The 23826-nt window shown below is 32.5% G+C and overlaps 1 protein-coding gene across 4 annotated transcripts in view; it reads left to right on the top strand.

Moving 5' to 3' along the window:
* LOC136042349 (intersectin-1-like) overlaps window positions 1-23133 on the top strand; it is a 113694-nt gene extending 90561 nt beyond the window's left edge. The window contains exons 24-29 of one of the 4 annotated variants that reach the window (XM_065727319.1): window positions 1788-1928; window positions 4974-5184; window positions 10301-10381; window positions 12592-12669; window positions 16514-16687; window positions 19110-23133. In XM_065727319.1, coding sequence (XP_065583391.1) covers window positions 1788-1928; window positions 4974-5184; window positions 10301-10381; window positions 12592-12669; window positions 16514-16687; window positions 19110-19255 — 831 coding nt within the window. In that variant the 3' untranslated portion in view covers window positions 19256-23133. The remainder of the gene's footprint in view (window positions 1-1787; window positions 1929-4973; window positions 5185-10300; window positions 10382-12591; window positions 12670-16513; window positions 16688-19109) is intronic. The other 3 variants (XM_065727329.1, XM_065727322.1, XM_065727335.1) reach the window with 3 other exon arrangements.
* The last annotated feature ends 693 nt before the right edge of the window (window positions 23134-23826 follow it).

The raw sequence follows: 23826 nt of genomic DNA, 5'->3' as shown, positions 1-23826 counted from the left end.
CAAAACAGGTCTTACGTAAACCAAGTATCGGTGAAAGCTCTGTTGTCGCCGGATTGTAAAGATTCTTGAATTTAAACAAGTCACTCGAGATTACGTTATCCTCAATGAATTTACACAGGTAAACACTCTCCTATTATTTAACCCGGAACCGAACCAAGTCACGCGAGGTTACATTATCCTCATATTATGTAACAAACAGTGTACATAATCAATGTCAATGTCTTGAAGATAGTATTTACATAAGTAAACAAGCAACTCTTATTACCCAAGACCCAGGTGCGCATAATCAATAACACCTTCTGGTTACTAAGGCCTGGTGGAACAGGTTACTATGCCGCTTAAAAGCATTATGGCCCCACTACTTATGTCCTCATTTAGTTTTACTATAGCGCAATTTTTGGATGTAATCTACAATTATGACGTCATTCATGGACGTCATCAGCGCTTTCATGAAAAAAAGGGATTTTCTTTTTTGTATCACCCAGGACTGTAATTTTTCTGTACAGGGTTTTTACCACGGCTATTCCAGTGATGTGCTTTTTGTTTCGATCTGGTGTCATTTTTAGGGGTTTCATTTTATTTTTTGAAATTTCCATAAATTGACTTTCCAAATAACATCTTACTATTTGTAAGATGTTTTTGACCCTCTTTGGCCATTTTGTGAATGGAGGTAATTTACTTATGTTGTATGTTGTTATGCTGCTATGTTATTTATGTTGTTATGTTTTTTGTCTTGTTTTTTCTTTTTTGTGTGTGTTTACTCCCCAGTTTAATGTACTTTGTGGGTTATAAATAAATTATTATTATTATTATTAGGACTAATCGAGATAATAGTTGCCATTTCTGAGTCAGCTATAAATTGCAGTTTTCTTCTCTCTTTCATGTTTTTTTTCAACATTTTTTAATCTTCTGGTCCTGGTTCGTTGTTTACTAGATTTTAGCTACCGCTGCAACCATGAAACTATTGATTATTACTCGGTTGTTTTACCTACAAATTTACAACAACCTAGTACCGTCTTGACCCGTAGACAGTGACATGAAAAGGGAACACCCATTAACAGACATAAAAATGGAGAAATAAATATGGCTTTAATGGTTTATGACATTCGACTTTCTTTCTTTTTGTGACAACAAAACAGCTTTTTTATGAATCATCTTGACAGGCATTTATATCATGACTTAAAAAACAAACAATTGCAACAAGGTTGAACATGTAAAGAATCTAGCTTGTGTTTTACCCAACGATATTGCCTCGTATTTATAGAATACTGAAAAACTGAGTACGGTGGTTCAGTTGCACGACGTCTCAGTAAGACGAGGGTTCAGTTGTACGATGTTTCAGTTACAGGGGTTCAGTTACACGGTGGTTCAGTTACATGCACGCTAAATATTCCTCTAGCGTGTAAAAGGTATTTTCATAAGTAGCATTTAACCTTCAATCTTCAAAAGGTCGGAACAATCAGGTAATTCTTATTAGTATCAACATTAAAGGTTACTTAAAAAAATATATTGGTTGCGAAATAAAATGAAGCTTTATTTTATCAGATTTCAAGCATTATGTTTAGTATTCACATAGAGTATTTATATACAGTACTATAATTGAACTGTATTATATAATCTAACAATTGAATTATGATTTCCAGGTGGTTATTTATGAAGAAGAAGACGAAGACTCTAACTGTCTTTGCCTTCAAGTATTGGTAATTGCTAAGTTTTCTCTGCAGCTATTTTATTACTTTGGGCATGTAAAAATACGTTCTGGAGTAAATTTTAATGACTTCTTTCAGACGAAAAGCGGAAAAGAGCTGATTGGATTTCTTTTTAATGATTTTTTACTTCTGACTGAGTCTAACAAGCAACTTGAGAAAATCAATTTCCAGTTCCTTTTCACTAAAGAATCGAAGATGCAGCTTGAAGTATATAAACAGGTGAGCTACTTTTCTGATTTATTTTAGCTCGGAAGTGGGAAAGTTTTTCTTTACCGCGGGTAATTTAAGCCGTTCAATTTAAAACCGCCACGGATGACGGGAAACTTGTTAGTCTATCCCTTATGTGCCCCATTTACTTAAATATTATGCTTTATTTAATGGTAAACAACGACGAATTATGTTTAATCTTTATGTGTGTGTATTTGTTTTTTGGATATGCGCTTTATTTTTTTTTTTTTTATCAGAAAACATATCTTTAAAAATGATACCCCTTCCCTTCGAAATATAAAGAAAGAAAAGATCTTACACATATACGAAATGACTATTGCAAGAATATAAGCTTTAAATCTATTTTCCACTGTTGCAGACTAGTAAGGTTTTTCTTTATTGTCTGTTTTGCGGATTCGAATAAAAGTTTCATATCTATTTTACACTGCAAGTAGAACATGTACTTCATTAGTGTTTTATAATGAAAAAGACCTTTTCAAACAGTTCGTTGGAACGAACTGTAGTAAGGAGCGACCCGGCTCAATATTAATCGAAACTCTAAAAAACAGAATCTTGATACCTATATACACATCAAAAGAATTGTATTTTTACGCTGATTTTAAATATATAAGTTTCATCAATTTAATCTTATCCATCAAAAGTTGAAGAAAGGTAAAAACACCTTCTAAAAGTCATGGAATCTTAATGAAAATTACACCATCACATTCAGCATATCAGGGAACCCTACTGTAGAGGTTGCAAGCTCCTAGCTGCAATGCAATAAAAAACAAAACAAGTTTTTTTTTAACTGAAAGTAAGGAGCGACATTAAAACTTAAAACGAACAGAATTTATTCCGTATATGAAAAAGACTGTCCTTTCTTCGACGCCTCGCTCTTTACGCTAAAGTTTTTTATTGTTTTAAAAAGTAGAGTTATGAGAAAGAGTCAAATGTTAGCGTAAAGAGCGGGGTGTTGAAGAGGGGACAGTCTCTTTCATATACGGAATAATTTCTGTTTAGTGTCGCTCCTTACTTTCAGTTAAAAAAATTGCTTTTTTTATATTTAATTTCTGAACGTTTTTGAATTAATGCAGGTGTTGGTTTTAGATCACCGTATATGAATAATTAAAACGAAATTTGCATATTAACTTCCTTTTTTTGGCTACATGGCTTTCTTAAAGTTTTGATCGGACGAATTTGAGGAAATAAGGGGTGGGGGAGGGGGATTAGTTGGCCTCCAATTTTTTCGGTGACTTAAAAAGGCCAGTAGAACTTTTTACTTTATTTACGAACCTTTTTATTAGTAATAAATATACATAACTTACAAATTAACTTACGTAACGAACTACTATATTCGTATAATTTTAATACCTATATGGAGGGGGGTCGTTCCCTCATCAATACCTCATTCTTTACACTAAAGTTCGAATTTTGTTCCAATTCTTTAAGAATGACCCCTAAACCACAAAGGCCGATCAATTAGAATAAATAGCTCTTTCGAAATTACTAAAAATACTTTAGCGTAAAGAGCGAGATATTGAGGAGGGGACGAACCCCCTCATATACGTAATGATTTCTGTTTATCTTAAGTTCTAATATTGCTCCTTTTTTTAGTTGAGAAATTTTTTTATTTAAATTTAATTTCTGAACGTTTTTAAATTAATGAAGATTTTGTGAAAACTTTGGCTCACCGTACATGAATTATTAAAACGAAGTTTGCTTATTTATTTTAGAAGAAATCAACAGAAAAACAAAAAAAGAGAAATTATTACATATATCAGGGGGTTTGTCCCCTCCTCAATACCTCTCTCTTTACGCTAAGTATTTTTGGTAATTCCAAAAGAGCTATTTATTCTAATTAACCAGCCTTTGGGGTTCAGGGTTCATTTTTAAAGAATTGGAGCAAAATTTTAACTTTAGTGTAAAGAGCGTGGTATTGACGAGAGTCAATACCTTGCAAAAATTATAAAACAATTTAAAAGAGCTGAAGTGACAATTTGTGAGTGGGCACTTACAGAAATTGTGTAGTGCCATTTTCTGCCGTTTTATGCCACAAAACAACACTTTTTGCCTAAATACTCCAAAATTCTATCGAACAAAAGTTTTGAGACTATCAACAGTTTAAAACGCTATCCTTAGAGCCTCCGAGTTTCAAGTGCCATAATGCCTATTAGTAGCTGCCTGTAATGACTGTTGACCCACGTATCCCTAAACTTTTTAAACGTTATTTATATCCCTAAATTTGCATCCATTCCAGACAAAATAAACGATTTTATAATCTTTTTTTGCCATTGGTACTAACAGTTTTATTTTCTTTTGATGGATCTCTCTGGGGGTATACCCCCGTTCTACTCCTATTCCTTCACTTGGGAGAATATATTCAGACTAAGTGTAAAAAGTGGGTTTCAGAGAGAAGAATAGCTCCCTTGTTATTGTAAAACAAGGTTTTATAATGGAAATACTTGTTTATTATGTTACGAAATCGTTAAAAAGTGTTGAACTTATGTTTGAAGAGCTTAATAGTCTCCCTTATATTTAGCAAAATCCTATTTATCACCTGAAATAAACATGCCTAAATATACTTTATATAATTTTATACTAAATTTGAAGCATAGCATAATTGACAGAGAATTTTAGGGAGGGCGTGCTGTTTCTTGCGTGTATTGGGTTACCTTAAGTATGATATGAAAATAAAGAAATACTTCAAATTAGGAAATAATTTAGTGAAATTAAGCAATAGTATTAAACTTAACAGAACAGAAGTTATATTATAAATGAGGGTGGTGACCACGCCCCTCAAATACCTGCTCTTTGTGCTAAATTGTGTCTTTCTGCAATGTTTCAATAACAAAAGCTCTAACACTGACAGATTTGGTTGAATTTCGGATGACATTGCATCGAAACTGAAAGGGCTTATTTACTCGCATCTGTTTTTGACAATAAAATTTTGAATTATGTTCACAACCTATTTTGTCTACACTTTATATACTTTTTCTTTGATTTTAACATTTTGGTTGCTTAGAATGGCTCCCAGTACTACAGTTCACTTAATTTCAGCCAATAATACTGGAACATTTGAAACTACTATCAGAAGATGTAGATTCACCTCTCAAATCTGAACTGAACTTGTACTGTTCTGCTTCAGATCAAAAGATTTACATGTCTTGTGGAAATCTGAACGAAAAGAACTTATGGAAACGAAAAATTGAAGATGCATGCAAAAATTATAAAGTGACAGAAAAGGCGAGGCTAGAAAGACAAGGGTCAAGTAAGTGAAATTAAATCATTAAATTCTATATTGTTGGCAAGAATCATTGATTTTATTTTCTTTCATTTTATTTTCCCTTCATTTTATTTTCTTTCATTTTCTTTTTACGTCAAATATTTCCTATTCAAAATTATTAAGATTGAACTGGTAAAAGAACGAATACTCTTTGTTTAAGTAATCCTGCTATTTCAAGCAAGATTCATTGATGGTGGATTATGATGAATAACTTATCATTTTTGTAGTCAGGTTAAGCATTCTTGTTTTTTCATGAAATGTTGTATAAAACTTGGACTTCTTACACAAGACTGCTACAGCATAATTTTACTAAAAGATGTAATTTAAATGAACAAAATTTAAAATGCAACGTATTGCACTTTTCCAACTGACAAATCTAAGCAGTAAATGTTGAAAGTCGGAAGTTTCAGATATTGTGTGGATGGTAAGCTTATCCCCAGTGTGTTCAGTCTGTCGGAATAAAAACTGAGCAGTTAACTTTTTATGGCACTTGGTATTAACCAAGTGACATATAGCGATATAGCGAATTCTGTCGGTCTGTCCCGGTTTTACTACTTTAGGCACTTCCAGGTAAGCTAGGACGATGCAATTTGACAGGCATATCAGGAACCGGAGCCGACTAAATTAGAAATAGTTGTTTCCCCAATTTGATCATTTGGGGGGAGTGGGGGGACGGTTAATTTGGAAAAAATGGAAAAAATGAAGTTTTTTTAACTTACGAACGGGTGATCAGATCTTAATGAAATTTGATGTTTGGAACGATATCGTGTCTCAGAGCTAATTCTAGAATAAGTTAATTCTGGAAAATTTGAAAAAAACGAGGTATTTTTAACTTACGAACGGGTGATCGGATCTCAATGAAATTTAGTATTTAGAAGAATATCGTGTATCAAAGCTCTTATTTTAAATCCTGACCTGATCTGGTGACATTGGGGGGAGTTTGGGGGGGGACCTAAAATCTTGGAAAACGCTTAGAGTGGAGGGATCGGGATGAAACTTGGTGGGAAAAGTAAGCAGAAGTCCTAGATATGTGATTGACATAATCGGGACGAATCTGATCTATTTGGGGGAGTTGGGGCTAAGTGGGAAAAATTGGAAAAAATGACGTATTTTTAACTTACTCTCGTAATAAGATCGTGATTATCTTATTACGAAGGACCGGATATCTTAGAAAATACTTAAAGCGCAGAGATCAGGATGAAACTGGGTGGGAAGAATAAAAACAAGTCCAAGATACGTGACTGACATAACCGGACCGTATCCGCTCTCTTTGGTGGAGTTCGGGGGGAGGGGGAATAATTCGGAAAAATGAGGTATTTGTAACTTACGAACGGGTGATCATATCCTAATGAAATTTTATATTTAGTAGGATCTTGTGCTTTACAGCTCTTATTTTAAATTCCGACCTGATCCTATGACATTAGGGGGAGTTTAAGGGGGAAACCAGAATTCTCGGAAAATGTGAATATCTTTATCTTACGAATAGGTGATCGGATCTTAATGAAACTTGATATATTGAAGGATCTTATTTCTCTGATGCTCCATTTTTTCCTCGAATCGGATCTGGGGATATAGGGGGTTGGAGGGGGAAAACCGAAATCTTGGAAAACGGTTAGAGTGGAGAGGTCGGGATGAAACTTGATGGGAAGAATTAGCACAAGTTTTATATTCGTAATTGACATAATTGGAACGGATCCGTTCTCTTTGGAGGGGCTGGGGGGTGTTAATTTGGAAAAATTAGAAAAATTGAGGTATTTTTAACTTAAGAGCGAGTCCTTGGATCTTAATTAAATTTGATGTTTAGAAGGAACTCATGTCTCAGAGCTCTTATTTCAAGTCCTGACGTGATCTGTTGACATTGGGGGGAGTTGGAGGGTGAAATCGGAAATCTTGGAAAAGGCTTAGAGTGGAGGAATCGGGATGAAGCTTTGTGGGTAGAATAAGCAAATGTCGTATATACGTGATTGACGTAACCGTAATGGATTCGCTCTCTTTGGGGGAGTTAGGGGCTGGGTTCAGTGCTTTAGCGAGTTTGGTGCTTCTGGAAATGCTAGGACGATGAAAATTGGTAGGTGTGTCAGGGAGCTGCACAAATTGACTTGATAAAGTCGTTTTCCCTGATTCGACCATCTGGGAGGCTGAAGGGAGAAGAAAAATTAGAAAAAATGATGTATTTATAACATACGAGTGGGTGATCGGATCTTAATGAATTTTGATATTTAGATGGACATCGTGACTCAGAGCTCTTATCTTAAATCCCGACCGGCATTAAGCCTCTGATTTTCCTTTTGAATCAATCTATTGATGCTTAGAATTTTGTTAGAGCTCATACCATATGAGCTCTTGGCTCTTGGGTCTTCTGGCCTCGTCACAAGTGCCATATGAGCTCTTAGCTCTTGTTCTTGAAGTGTCGTGATTGTACCGCCTTTTTACCGACATATCAGTCTTGGTAGGCAAAATAACTAGCTGGTCTGTGTAAATTCTTTTATTCCCCTAAGTAAAATGGGGTTACTCAGGAACCATCCATAGAGATTCCACCTCTATATCAGTTGATTGAAACAGATTGTACATGTGCATTTTAAATGTAACACCTTAAATTAGGTATTTTTTTCCAAGACTACAGATAAACGTTCAAATAGCTAGTCCATTTATTGGACTGTGAAAAAAAGATACAAAAGTCTGAATATTTTGACTACATATACAGCGATCGTCATCAGCAGATATATTGAAGCCTTAAAATTAGAACTAACATATTTATACAGATCAAAATAATTACTTCCAGTTCATTCACTAGATTTGTCTGAGAAGAGTTTAATAACTAGTTTGACCCAATGTCTTCAGTTGTAAATTTTTTCTTTAATATTGCTTAAATATAAGTTGAGTTTCTAATGAAGGTGGCCAAATCTTCTTTGTCTTCCAATTACAAAAGAAAGGTTGTTTAATTTATAATTATGTACTGGATAGGTCACATCTCAGCTTTATACTTACTCGAAATGCTGTTGTGTTTCAGAGACTATCAGGAATGGATTCAAAGCCAATATTAGGCCATGGTAGCCATGGCTCAATTCCCCATCACCACCCTCAAAAGCACCGTCTCATTTGTCTAATACAACCATTTCAAAATCTGTTGGAATTCAGTCTCTATTGGTGTAGGGAAAGTTTTTTGTTAGGTTAAATAGATTTATTCAAAAATTTTTAGTTGAACTCAAGCTGATCTTTAATGAACTTTGATATAAAAATATTATAAATTGTGTTAAAACTTCATGTTAAAGGGAGCCGTACAATGATTGTAATCTTAAAAAATAAAGTAATTCATCTAAGCAATTCATTTACAATGCAACAAAAAAGAAAAAAAAAATTTCCGAAAAGCTGCATTGCCCAATTTTTTTCTCATTCTCTTTGGTCGATAAAATGTGAACGTCTGAATATTCTTAAATTTATTAGAGTTATTTTTCTATTTAGTTGAAAAATTATTATTTTTTAACTTTGTATTTCTTTAAATAATGAGAGAAATTCCTCATTTGATAGTGATCTCAAATGTATCCTTTAAAGTATAGGTGTACCACGCAAGAGTATGAAACATATTTTTTCCAGGGGACCCCTCTTTTCTAATATATTTCCGAATAAAAGTTATTTTTTTATTGGTAACGCTAGAGTGCATAAAAGGTGGATATCTTTAATCACCAAATGAACTATATATTTTTCCTCCAATTAAGGTTTATGCTCCCTTTACAATTGTTGGTATGTTTTTGGTGTGTTGGTAAGTTATTTGGTTTCTTTTTCTGCTCACCTACGGTTTTGGTATATCAATGAAAAACAACAAATTCCTGCCAGTCCAAAGCTGAAACTTAGCTCTATTCATCTACTGAGTCAGTTTTTTGAAATTTGTTCTACATGTTTTTTTTTTTGTTCTACAAATTTTTTTTTTCTAACAAAAATATGTTCTACAATTTTCTTATTTTTTTTTTTAAATAAGTTTCCTTCTCCAAGACCAAGTCTAATGAATATCGATTTATGGCTTGGTCAATGGATGGATCTGAGGCTGTGACACAAGCATCTTGTCCTTTTGATGCTAGTTACAGCTGCTGGGTTTTCGCAAACTCGTTGGTTTCAACTCAGAAGATTGTCCATCGTAAAAAAGTAAAATTGTTGAGCACTGTTTCTTTGGGCTAGAAATAAAAGAAAATTAACGAAGTTGGGATTATCTCTGTTTAGTAGATATATTTTGTTGAATCGACTTCGAAATTATGAGTTTTCTTCTAACTTGCCTTTTTTTTAGTTTAATTAAGAAAACAAATCTAGTTTTTCGTTTGTTTCTGCATATGTAATTTATACCTAGTGTAAAGTTACCAGAAAGAAACAACTTGCATTAGAAACCATCTCGGGAAATAGGATTCTCCGAAAAATTCTTCTGTGAATAGATTTTGAGTTGTAGGGCCAACCCTAATAAAATGAGTTTGTTGTTAAATTATGAAATCTTAACCCCCTTCAGGCAAACTCGCTAAGAGCGTCCTAACTTCAGTTTTTTTTTTTTTTTTTTTTTTTTTTTTTTTTTTTTTTTTTTTTTTTTTTTTTTTTTTTTTTTTTTTTTTTTACTAATAGAAATGGAAAAACCAGCAGGTACTATAACTTTTCAAAAAAAATTCTTTTTCAAGATTTTCTGTCAAAAGCAAAAAAAAACCTCATATGTTCTTTTTTTTTTGGTTTCAGTTTGACCGCTAAAATTATTTTGGTATTATATCAGGCTGAATTACCTTTCTGTGCTTTCCATTCTATCAACAAACTTGATTTGTTTTCTCAGATTGTGATTAACAATTAGAATATGCCTGACAAGATTCTAACGATAACCCTCAAATTCGAAAGAATGAAGCATATACAGCATTGCAAGTTCGTAAAACAAAATATCAAGTGGTAGCACAAAAAGAGGAATAAAAATTGCAGCTCTACCTCGAGGGAAATATTCTTAGTTTGTGAGGATATAAAAAAGGATATTTTCAATTCTCTCGATACCTTTGGTTTGCCTATTCCTATATAAATTTGTTTATTTGATTTATTTCCATGTAACTCATTTTCACCTATTTCATAGTGACTTTAATTTCAGAAGTGGACGAGATTACTCCCTCTCAAGGTCGCCTTTTACTAGTTATAAATGAAGCCTTGTCTCTAGTCTGGATACCAAATAGTAGGTTTTATTGAAGAATTTATGCCAAATAACAGAATGGCTTCAGAACACTTGGTTTTTTGCATGATTTGGTTTTGGAATATCTCTTCCCTTTTCTTTTTTCTTTTTACGGACTCTCGAGGCGACATTCTTATTCGATAATGCCGAAGAAAAAATGAAAACCAACGGATTGCGTTATTTTACTTTGGAGATGATGATGGCAACGTAAAATGCCTTGTTAAGCTAGCATGTAAGAGGAGGCAGGACCAGGGTTGCCACCCCTATAGATTTGTCTTTATTTCTAGTGATTTTTCATATTGCCTAAAAAAATCACTAAATTTGCACATAAATCACTAGATTATTGAAGAAAATCGCTAAATCAACCGGAAAATCACTAAAATGTACTGATTTTTTTGTCAGCATATGGCAACCCTGGGTGGGACCTTCAGGCCCATCTGCCATGAAATTTTAAAATGGCTACAGTTTATTTTATATAAGCTTTTTTATATGTATGTGAGAATTCAGTTCATTTTTATAACTTTTTTCGAAGGGTTGTCCTCACCATCTATAAAGATTCCAGCTTAAGTAAACACTGCCAAGGATAGTAATTTTAATGCAAGCGTTGTTGTCATAAGTAAGCCAGCTATAAAATATCAATTTAATTCATGGTGTAATTTCTGTAGAGAAATTAGCTTCTTATGGATTTGATATCCCTAAGAAGATTCGTGAAAATTAGGTTACTAAATGCTTCGTTTGCTTAATGCCATGCCTCCTTTCTGGTAATTCTTAGAACGATTTTGTTGTGTTTAAAGTAGAGAATAATTTTCCATAGAATTTGGCTTATTTTCTTTCTTTTTTTATTATAGCTTTTCCTAGTTTAGTTTTTTTTTCCACCTATTTCAGCATTTGTGTATGCTTCAAAATGTTGAGCCTTACTATAGGATCACAGGTTGTAAAAACACTAGTTTTGATAATTCCAAATTTTTCATAAAAAAGAAGACTGCAGATGAAGAACTGCTCTTATAAGATAAGACAAATTTATTAATAAAACAATACTGACATTATATTTTAAAAACCACTTGGGAAACCCATTGGGTAGTTTACGATTCTAATTTATATTCCTAACTTCATATATAAACCAAAAATAACAAAATCAAACTAACGAATAACAAAATTAAAAGAAAAAAATCAATAAAAAACTTCCCAGAAGGCAACGTTTCACCCTAAACTTGAACTGGCGAATACATAGCAAATAAACCAGTGGAAATATTTAGGCTAGAAATGTTTCAGTAATGTTAGTTTTGTTCTTCTTCTTCTCCATAAAAAAGCACCAATGCACTGAGCATTTTCGCATTCATAATACTCATGTTGTATTCATAACATCTTGCACATACACTGCTATTAATACAACATTCGTAATACGTTCCATGAAATAATACATGTTTTGATGGCTTGTGGGAAGTGCAAGTTCTCGAGCTGCCTGTTTCCAGCAATTTAAGGCCTACATGCTGGCTGGTGTCAAGTAATTAGTAGGAAGGGTACCACAAATGTGACTGGGTAGATGGTGATATTTTTGTCGATAAGAGCTGGTTTTGTATAATTATAAGGCAACTTTCCTTTTAAAAATGAATGGTAAATTTTTTTATTGTGATATAAAATGTAGGTTATCTTCGAATTAAATATAGTAATTTTTTCATATTCTTAGATCGAACCAATTCATCCTTATTGCTAATCAATGGTGAATATCGACAATTTAGAAGTTCGTATTTCCACGAGATTAGCTTTAAATTTTCTAATTTTCTTAGGTGGCATAGAAGAAACAAAACTTTAAGATCGCATAAACCTACGGTGTCTGTATGTATTATAATTTGATGGGTCTTTGGTTAATTAATCCGTCCTTTTTTTAAGATCCTAATTGTTTTCAGTCAAATTAGATTAAGGGCATGCACAAATATTAGAACTATAAAGATATAGTTCGATGAAAAGTACAAAACCTTTTAGTTTGGCGTTAATTATTCTATACCTCCATAACAAAATTTCCATTTTAAATATATAGTGCGACTGTGGGCTATCGGGAAAACCTGATCACAAAATTTTGTAGAATCTAACCTCTCTTCTTTTTTTCCTATGCCTATGAATAGGACAAAGTGCACAATTACTTAATTATCACGCTTTGGCTAATATTTAGTATGCTATGCTTTGTTAATTGCAATTCTCTTTAACGCTTTTAGCTCGCGGAAGGCCACCTGTAGGTTACTTGCGACTTCTTGTTAAGGATGGTGATAAAATACAACGGGACCCTAATGGAGGCAAGTTGTTCTCTTCTCACAACCTTGTTATGAATTGTTTCCAAATTATCCGATAAAGTGTAAATTTGTTTATATTTACTCGGTTCCGAGGGGGTGCCCACTTTCTGCAACCTTGTGTACATCTTGGCGTTATGTGTATCGCACAGTTCCACTAAGCTTGGTGCGGTTTTGCACCGATTTTTACTGTCTCCGCCACGCTTTGCGCAGTTTAAGACAAGCCCGGCGCACTTCCGCAAAGATTGATATGTGCCAACTGTTGTACGTGATTTCTGAAAGTGGGTGCCAACTCCATCATTCCTATTCTCTGAAACTGTTATAAACAATATTTCGATTTAGTGCAATATTCTTTTAAAAAACTAAAAGTCTCAAATGGCTACTAGTCTACGGCAAAAAAAAAAGAAAAAAGGTTACAGTTAATAAAAAACAAATATTAGGAAAAGCAGGAAAAAGCAACAATATAATACACCATACCCTAACTGAAAAACCTTTTTAAATTCTTGCTCCCCAAAATGGCCGTTTTTTGATGCCATACCCTCCCGTTTTGAACCAGTTTTAAAGTAATGTAGTGTAGAAATCTTTATTTTGAGTCTTATTCTCAGAAATGTATTTTTTCATCTAAAATGATAAGTGTTAAATTCATAATTTATGTATTTTTTCATCTAAAATGATAAGTGTTAAATTCATAATTTATCTATCAGACAATATGCTTTACTACACAATTCCCAACAAAATTCCCTGAAGAGTCTACAAAAGGAAAATGAATTGAGCATGCAAATCCAGCTGCTAACATTTCCGCGGGAATAAGTTTTGATGAATTTTTGTATTTGTGGTCGAATGATTCATAGCCAAAAAAAATTGTGTCGTTTTTTAACCGAAAATAATTCTTTTCAGTCGAAAATACTTTTATTTTTATCTACTAAATTTTATTTTTGGGTTTTCAGTGCAATAACCTTAATAAATCTACAATAGCTTCGTTTAGCCGAATAATTATGTCGGTTTGTCGGTTTTAACATTTTTAATGGTCTTGAACCAAATTAAGTTAGTAAAAACCAATCTGATCTATTCTTCGTAAATTTCCTGTGGTAAAAAAACGGGTGGATGCTCTGCTTGGAAATATGGTTCCCAGGAATTGGTTTCCGCTGCCATAGGAGGGACGAATATTTTTCACAGAAGCTTAAGAGGGATTGACTTCTGCTAAAGGAGATGCTTTACTTTCCCTAAGATGCAGTTTAGTGACAAAGGAAAGGTCAAACAGCCCCATTTTTCTAAAAAAATAAAATAAAAAAAAAACTTATGTCGTTATCTCTATCAGGCTTGCCCCTGAAGCCACCTTTTCCTAGCCCGCCAGAAAATCAAAACACTCTATTCAAAAAATTGCTGATTTGACGTTATATAACTTGAAAATACATAAAACTTTCAGGCCTAGGGTAGAGTCATCCGCCACCAAAAAAGTGGGTTTTGGTGAGTAAATGGCCGTAGTTTCACAACAAAATTGGTAAAATTTTAGTACACTGTTTAATTTTCAGATTTATACTATGCCTAAGCCTATACTTCAGGTTCAGTTTTGTAATTGAATGTAATCTAAATAATTCACCTTCGCTCCTAGTTTCAGCCCAAAACAATTTTTTGTGTCATGGAATTATCAGCTATTTTAGGGTATTTCTGCAATGCTGAATACAAGTATGTCTTAGCTTATCTTTTATTGTGTTTTCTTTTTAAGATGTGAAGCTAAATAATTTGAATTCAACTTCGCTTCTGGTTTAATCCCAACATAATTCTTAACGTCAAGGAGTCATGAGCTCTTTTGGGGTGTTTTAATTTAAAAGGTACTAGAGTTGCTCATATTCATAGATCTTTTGTTTTTCTTTTTTCTTAGGTATGACGCTACCTTTACGCCATCTCATTCTAATCTATCCCAAATTAGATTAAATTAAGACAGATTTTCTTCGGCTTATAACTGAAAAACGTTTTCTGCCTTTAATATGTTGTTTTATATATAGTTTTTGCATTTAATTATGGAATATAGTATCTATTTTGTATGCAAATCCAAATATGATATCAGTTTTTGCTTACATGTTACACTTTATTAAGTCTACCTTTGGGTTGAATAAATAAAACTAAACACTAATTTTTCTCATTTTTATATTTTTGTAAATGTTAAAGGAATAAGGAGAAATCATAGAGAATATTGCTGTGAGCTTAGTAATAAGTCTATTTGTGAACAGCCCCTTTTTTCTCCTGCATTATTCTGAACCAAACGGTCTTGTGTAATAATTTCTAAACCGTTTTGATAACAATATCCCCAAAGGGTGAAAGTGTTTCTGCTTGTAGTCACTTGCGCAGAAATTTGAGTATAGAAGTACTTTCGTATATCGTAAGGTTGATGCGATGACAGGTACAGGTCCTGTTGCAAAATTTCAATTTCGCGTCATCTATTCTGACCAGAAAAGAATATAGGCAAGGGATTTAAAAGTTTGGACTGACAGAGAAAAACATGTTGAAACTCAAAACTATCTGATATAAAAGCTTTTTGTGGCTAATTGAATAGCATTTGAAGTAGGCTACTACTTTAGTACAAATCATTTTCTTTAAATTCAAGGACTGGTTAACTGTACTGTGATCCAGTTGCTTGCCATTTGATGTATGACTCAAATATTAGTATTACTTGACGTTCAAGTAAAAATTCAGAAGAAGTGTTTCAGTTTTTTCGCTGTTTTTTGTTCATTTTATGTACTAAATTGATGTTGGGATTGACCTTTTCATAGCCTCTTCCACAAACTGTTCGAGGATATGCTTTATGACTTACTTTTTTTTAGAGAGAGAGAGAGAAAGATAGGTTTATTAATATAAATAACAAAATAAAACAAGCAAATGGCCCGAAGCAAAGCTTTTTTGAAAAGGTGGGTATCCTTTACTCAAAGGATACCCACTTTTTTCTTTTTAGCAAGCATCTTTTTATTATTGAGTAATTTTATTTTTTATTGCCAATTTATTCTGAAATTTCTTCTTCCGTTTTCTTGTAAAATTTCAATACACCTTTTTAATGTGACTTAGTTTAAATTTACACTCTTCATAATGCTCTTTTAGCCCCAGAACTAAATAAAATTCTTGATCTTGCGCTATGTATTTTTTTCATTATCTACGGCATTTTTATTAGATAATGCGTTTCGTAGGTTTACTATAAGCTTTTCAAAAGCTTTTTTAACCGTGTCTGCTTCTTCCATCTTTAGACTGTAAGGTAAGGTTCTTGATTGACTTGTACCGTTACAGAGTTACAAGAGAACTCTAAAAAATAAAAATGAATTATAAAATATAGCAATGCTGTTTGGCCCGCAAAGATAAACCATTTTCACTAGCCAATTTTGACGAATCCATTTTTAAATGAACTTGAGAATTTTTATTCTACTCAAGTACGTAAGCAAATAACAAAAGTTTGGGAATTTTTTCCCACAAAATTGTCGGTCAACGATTTTGCCTTATAATATTTTGTAATTTAGTCGTCAAACCCCTGCAGTAATATCAGTAAGTAGTGTAGTTATACCAGAATTTTCAGTTGTGAAACTCGCATTGTTTCCTTGCTGATTTATACTATCATCATTTTTTGATAAATCAGATTTTGAATGTGACCGACAGATTTTGATAAATCTAGATTGAAAATTTTAACTTGTAAACTGCAACCGTTATAGGGCAAGTTTCCTCCCTCTTTTCCCACGAATTAATCTTGTTTTGAATTTTTCTCTTTTTTTTTGAATTTCTAATATTTTTAACTCTTCTTTTTTGGACGTATTTACTGGATTATTACGTTCATTGCATTACTGGTAACTAAAACTTATTGATATTTCAGGAAAGCACGATAGTTATTGTCAGGTTACTCTGGGCTCTCAATTGCAAAAAACGCCCATTGTCAAAGGCTCAACCGCCCCAAGGTTCAATACATCCATGCAGTTCTTAATCAAAAACCCAAAGGAGGACGTCTTGTGTTTGACTGTGTATGGAAAAGACTCCTTCAAGCCTGATGGTATTTTTCATTGTTTTATTTTTTCGTTTATATTAACTTTATTGATGGAAAAGTCTATTTACTTAGTTCTACTGTTTGTTCTAATTATTTGAAATATTTATGCAAAGTATCAAAACTAATGGAGATTACGAAGAAAATTCACTAGTATACACAAGGCCAATAAGTTTGTGAATGACAAAAAACACCAAATGGTAAAAGTTTGTTATATAGGGGTTATAGATAAACCAAAAAAGATAATTAATAATTGACTTCATTTATTTAACGTTGCCTCAGTTATTTGTTGAGTTAAATCTAGAAAAAGAGTTACAATCTTTTATATCGTGACTGTTCCAGTTGTTTTATTCTTAGTTTTTCATGGTTTATTTTAGTCCCAAAATAACAGGAATTTGCTGCCATTTTTTAACCGCACATTTTCGGAAGTTTCCCTATTGGTTTGCTGTTGATTTAATTTTTAACTTTGATTTGCAATATGTTATTATACTAATACTAGTTCCGCCACTATTCCTGAGATCATGAGGAAAATGGGGGGATGAGGCAAAAACGGGACTACTGAGCGGAACAACATAGGAAGAATATAGTCGTAAATGATATAAAAAATGAAGAAGAATGGAGAAAAATTCACTGGAATGCTGCGGGGCTTTAAGGCGAAATTTAAGAATTCCAAAATTGACACGTCTTTACTGACATGGGAGTTTTACATTAAGAGTAAAATTGATCTATCCAAGATATCTCTGCCCATTTTTACCGTCTATATTATTGACTATAGTATTCCTGGCGCACTATTTTCAGCCAGCAATGGTCCTACCCTTACTCTATATGAATGAATATTCGATTATATTTTATCTTATTCACTTTTCTTGGGTATTGGAGATAGTAAGTTATGTTCCCGACTTTTATCTTACGTGACTTTGGACAGATTGGATTATTTCAATAGTGCGTGACAACTTGACAAGTCATGGAAACTACTGAGCATATTTATGTCAACCATATAGTATCGTGCCTCTCCTCTTCCCAATCCTGATAAAATTTGACAACACCACCTATTTGTCGGAAAACAAAAGTAACTGATAATGAAGTACCATTGTGCTTTTTTAATAACAAGATTTGCGATATCATGAACAACTTGTCGATATGACTCTAGTCATGGCAAATCCATGATTGCCAGATAAATGGGTGGTTAGCCACTCAAGAAATGTTTAGATGCTACATTGCTTCATAAGGAAAAAAAATGGTCAATGAACTTGTACTTATCCTAAAAAACGGCAGTGTTGATGCTCAAAAAAGTCTGGAACCTTAGGGCTTCTTTCGTGCCCAATCTTTACAGATAAGACCGACAGCCCCCTATGTAGTTGAACCCATGTATGGATCAACATCTCGATTGTTCAGTTTCTTTGACTGTAGACCACGATTTTAGATCAAAAGTATCTAAAGGACCAACCTGGCACTGAAGGACGAACTTGGTTTTTATTCCCATGTATCGTTAATTATATCCGCTTAGGTCTGTATAAATTCATATAATTTGGTTCGATTTAGTTTGTTTGATACTTATTATTGTCGTTACGACGAAATTAGATAATCCCTAATTGAAGTCTGCTTTAATTATAGCCAGTTCAAAAAAAAATCTTTTTTTCGAATTCAGTAAACAGACTAATCCAATCTATTCTGCTTTTTTTCAATTTAAGCTGTATTTTCTCTAAACGTAAAGTTCTGATTTTTCATGATGAAAATTGTGTTGTTCATAAAATTATCGGTTGATTATGAAAGTATGTACATTGTCTTTAGATGTCTATTTTTTCTTTTCCTCATTTGTGCTCTACTGAACATATAAAGTATAATCACCTAAAGAATAATTTTGACCTTAAATAACAGAGTTTGTCCCAAAGCCCACCAAAAAATACTTCTCAAATTTCTAAATCGGAGATTCGAAAATTTAAAGTTTCTATTAAAAACTTATCATCTAGTTTACAATTTTCTCAAATTAGATGTAATAGGTGAACCACTTGCTGTTAACAGTAACGTCACTTAACAATAGTTTAGGAGAGGGGATAGATTTGTAATTTTTTCAACGAAAACTTCAAAAAAAGCATTTTCTTATGAAATTACCCCCCCAAAGGAATTTGTTCAAAATATAGGAAAGGGGAAAAATAATTTAGTGGAGTATTTGGGGAGCCCACCCCCCAATTAACACTACCAACTGCAAACCAAAAAAAAGGAAATAGCAATAATTGGCAATACAAAGTGCTGTCTGAAATGGTAGCTTGCCAGTAACTGGTAGCCTGCACTTCCTTATAATGCATAGAAAACAAATTACCATTATATATATTGAAAACCATAAAAACCTAATAATTTTATTTTAAATTGTTTTAATAATTACTGTGATTATAAATAATATATCTTTCAATAGTTTTTTTTTTGTTTCCAGAGTATCTTGGGAGAGCGGAAATACGTATTCAAGACATGTTAGCGGAATGTCTCCTCGTAAACAGACCACTTCTGAAAAAATTGACGCTTTATGGAGTTATGTCCGGAGATATATGGATCAAGTTTGATATCCAACTGTTTAGGTAAAATCAGGATTCATCAGGAAAAATTAAGATCAGAATTGTTGTCCACCTATAATATTTTGTAATCTAGTCGCTAAAACCCTGCAGTCTTATCAGTAAGCAGACCTTTCAGTTTTGAACCTCATATTATTTCCTCGCTGATTTATGCCATCATCAGATTTTGATAAATCTAGCTTAAAAAATTGAAATTAGTAAACTGCACGCGACACAGGGTAAGGTCCCTCCCCCTATTCCAGTATCCCCGTTGTCGATGAAAATTATATTGTACACTTGGTTTTGATGAATAGTAACTATCACTTAATAGTCACAAAATTACTCTTTTGTGAAGATCAAAAGTGATTGTGAAGAATCTAAAAAGATTAGACAGCCCCGAGTTACAGTAAAGGCTATGGCGTGGGTTAATTGAATGGATGCTAACTGGAATATGTTGGTTTAGGATAGCACTTATTGTATCTTGATAAAAAAAAGAAAGAAAGAAGGAATACACCTGAGAGTCTAAAAACTTCCTTGAAGTGAAATTTTAATTTTGACTCTGTATATTTCTTTATTGCAATCTAAGGCCTCTTTTAATTTACTTTTGAAATTGTTTATCTGTCATAATTATTTTTTAATTATTATTTATTAATTAAATTATTATGTATTATTTATATTATTTTATACGATTTAAATACAAATTATTATATATTCAATTATTATTTAAATTTTTAAATTAGACCATGGCAAATTATTATTTGTTTTAAAAAAGTTGATTGTTAACATGCTTCTTTCTACAGAAATAATACATAAAGGTGTATCTTCAATTTCCCATCCTAAATTCAGGTTCCGCCCTCGATGAAAATTGATTTTTGCATTTGTGTCATTTGCAGCCTAATTCACGCTCTCTGCTTTTTTCGTCATTATCAATGTTTACATTGTTATTGCATTTAAGTTTCATAATGAAATCACGAAAATAATCTCATTTCTTAGGAGCAATTGAATTAGGAGCCATTCCCCATGTACTTAAATAAATATCTCGGTTCAAATGTGATTACATTACTGTAATTTGTAACCAATTGCCAATGATTGTTTATGAGTATACAATGTAACAAGGATTATGTATATGAACTTTTTAAACTGTTTTCCTATATTCTTTTTTTATGTTGGCTTTTGAACTTAGACAATTGGGAAATACCACTTCTGCCTAACTAGAATAATCATTAGAATTTATGTTTTTAATGGGTTTTTTATGGTTATTACCACAGGAACTTCGACTATAACTATTTCAGAAAGAAATGAAATCTCAGTGTCAAAATTCGTCGAAAAACATCTCTGAATATTATCATGGGAGTTGGGCTTTTGTATTTGTTGTTTTTACGGATGTCAGTTGAATGATGAAATTTCTTAAACGGCCCTTTGGTGATCCAGTTGCACTGAATGATTTTCTTGCCAATAGCTTTGTCTATACTTTTTTCTAGTCAGCATGTCCCTTGGGTTTGAAAAAATCTGGGTTCGATTAAGTGAACATGTTAAGTTCTAAAGTTAGATGTTATCTGGCGGAAACATTTTTGAGAATAACCCTTGATGTGTTTAGTAATCTATAGACTAGATATATTTCAAACGTTCAAGATTCAGTAAGTATATTGAACAATGTGTCTATCTAAGAGTCTGGGAAACTTGTAAGAGTGGAAACTTGTGCTACGGTCGAAAAGGAAAAATTATAAGTGCTATTTGACGTTTGGCGATTTTGTTCCATTCGCTGCTCACTTATTTTTTAGGTACTTTGATATGTAGTGGAGGTTAAAGAAATTGGAATTCTGTCTCCAACAGGCCTACTAGCTGAAAATCAACTAGCCCTCTTAACCTGTCAAGATTCCCCCAAGCTAACCAATCTAAAGGAGTATCAGCTTTCAAGTCTTTTGACTTCATTCCAAGAGTAAAATTTCCCAAATTTTCCTCCTGTGATTTCATATGAACCTGGATCGCCTATATCATCTTTTTCTCTTCGAGAAAAGCCAACCTTTATAGGTCACATGGTTTTATATTTCTCAGATAATTATGATTCTGAATTCAGATTTTGATGGTAGCCAGTAGCCTATTTTCTATCCAATCTAGGCTTGAAACTTAATATAAAAAGATGGCAGCAAAGCATTTAAAATGATCTCCAACATCCAGAACTCGGTAATTTGCAAATTGGCTCTTTATCATTTAGACTGTGTTTTTTTTAAACATCTATCTTTATTCTACTTTGATGCGCCTAATCCAACAGTTCTTTCAGTAAATCAGTTTCATATCACTTTTGCTGGGCATCAAGTTTGGTACATAAAAAAAAACTTTCAGAAAAATAAAGTTATGTTTTGGATTCTCTATCTCCATATAGTAATTTTTCAAGTCAACGCTGGAAAGTTTTTGCTTGCATCCCTAACAAAACAATTGTATACGGCAACATTGCTTCTGTAAACCGTCGTATGATCGATAGATCATTTTAGGCTTGATTGTAAAGCTCATCAAGTATATTTGAATATAAAACTCATAAAGCTGGGAGTCACTAGGCCTAGTTTTTGCATACTGTATTTTGACTAATAATTCTTTAAAAAAAAGGCTGATTAATTAGCATTTACAGAGGAATTTTAGCTTTAACTCCGTTGCATATCAGATTAATCTTAACAAATATAAAATTTTCTTTGAAATTTCCTACTTTTTCAATAAACTTGCCTGACGCTACACTGTAAGCAGTGATAGGGGTTTTTAATCCCTATCTTCCTTTGTTAATTCGCCGAAGTTTGAACTCTTACAAGTTTTACATTCCCTTAAGGTAGTCAGTAAATTTTATTTTAATAAGTCGGCAATCTTGTGCACTTTGTCAGGGTCGCTTAGCGTATTAGTCATAATTTTACGTATTTATTTTCTATTTATTTTATATTTGTCTTTTATTTAGTTTTATTTAGCGTTCCTCTTCTATACACTTGTTTTTCTTCTACTGTGTTTGGAAAATAACTTTTATCCAAGAGTTTATAACTAATAAATTTTTTTTTGAAAATAGCACACATACACAAAAAAATATATACTTTCAATCTATTTTGCAAGACGATAGCAAAAATATCGCCTATGACTATGGTATTACAAAAAGCTGTAATTGAAATATTTATGTTGTTCATGATGTCACAATTTAAGCTTTAACAATAGAAATCATTAATTATTTCAATTAAATAAGCTTAATTTATTACAGTCATAACGACCAAACACTTTCATTAACAAAAAGAATTTCTTACTTGACAAAGTAATATTTGTTTTATTCAATACGCCACACACACACCACAATATTTACCTTTATTCTGTGTTTGTTGTACATCATCACAATATTTATGGTGTATCATGTATCGATATCTTATATCGGCTGCGCAAGAAGCGCACGAGTGCTTCCACCAACAAAGTACACTTGAGTCAAATAAATAATTGAAACACGAAGCTAAATAGTAATCGGGAATAATCATATTGTTTGTTAATGCAATTCGATTGATCACAAATAATTTCGAATATTAGCTACATATCATTCTAACGAATATTAGTTAAATACGTTTGTTAGGTTAAAAAACTACATGAATAGTTAAAAAGAATAAAACTATATGAATAGTTAAGTTATCAGTTAAAAAGTACATGAATATTAATTAAATATGAATATTAGTTGATTTTACTATAATTCTTTTTTGCAGCTCTGTCTGTTGCAATGTTATCGTTGAAATGAATATTATTCATTTCATTAGTTTCTATCCATTCGCCGGTCAGAATAATGGTCTTCTCCACACCTTTTCTTCAAGCGTTATCTTGGCTCGATTAGAAATAGTAGAATATGATTTCGCATCTTTTCAACATAGTTTTAACTCAAAAAAAAAAAAAAAAAGAAAATGACCAAAACTTAACCCCAGCGAGTGATTGCAAAATTGTCGTCTTCAGAAACTGCAGAAAAATTACATACCAAACGTAACATACCAAAAATTTACTAAAAGATCAAAAACTTAAAGTGTCTTTATTAAAAGAGTAGTCTGTGTGTTCAGTTGACAAGTGTTTTTTTTTTTTTTTTTTTTTAATAGGGGTTTAATTTTTGGATTGAATTTCGTGGCTATTTTTGCACTTCACTTTAATAGATAGTAATTAAACAGATTTCGATATATTTTTGATTCTAAAATAATAAAATTCCTCACTAATAAACGACTTTATGTATACTTTTTCTTCTATAATAGCGGTATTCAGTACACAGACTCTCCTGAACCATTAACCAGTTTGCCGAATTGACAAAGGTGCACTGGATATTTGACAATGGATAGTTGACAATGGTGCACAGGATTTGTCTCCTGCTATTGAGCAATGGAGCCGACCCACTTTAACAACAAGGGAAATATATTGGCTTAAAAATCAAGAAAAGTGGCTGCAATCATAATTTTCTGCATATACGGCATCTTTTTTTTCATTCTTTATTTTTTTCCTCGGATAGGTTGGCACTGGAATTTCTTAGAGAGTTGTTTAATGACTCATTTTAAAGGAAATTGATATGATTAAAAACATTTTTTAAATCATTAAAAAATAATTTTTTTTACGAGA

The sequence above is a fragment of the Artemia franciscana genome, chromosome 2, assembly GCF_032884065.1.
Source record: "Artemia franciscana chromosome 2, ASM3288406v1, whole genome shotgun sequence".
NCBI lineage: Eukaryota > Metazoa > Arthropoda > Branchiopoda > Anostraca > Artemiidae > Artemia > Artemia franciscana.
The sequence above is the reverse complement of the archived record's forward strand: the minus strand, read 5'-3'. Positions and strand labels throughout refer to the sequence as shown.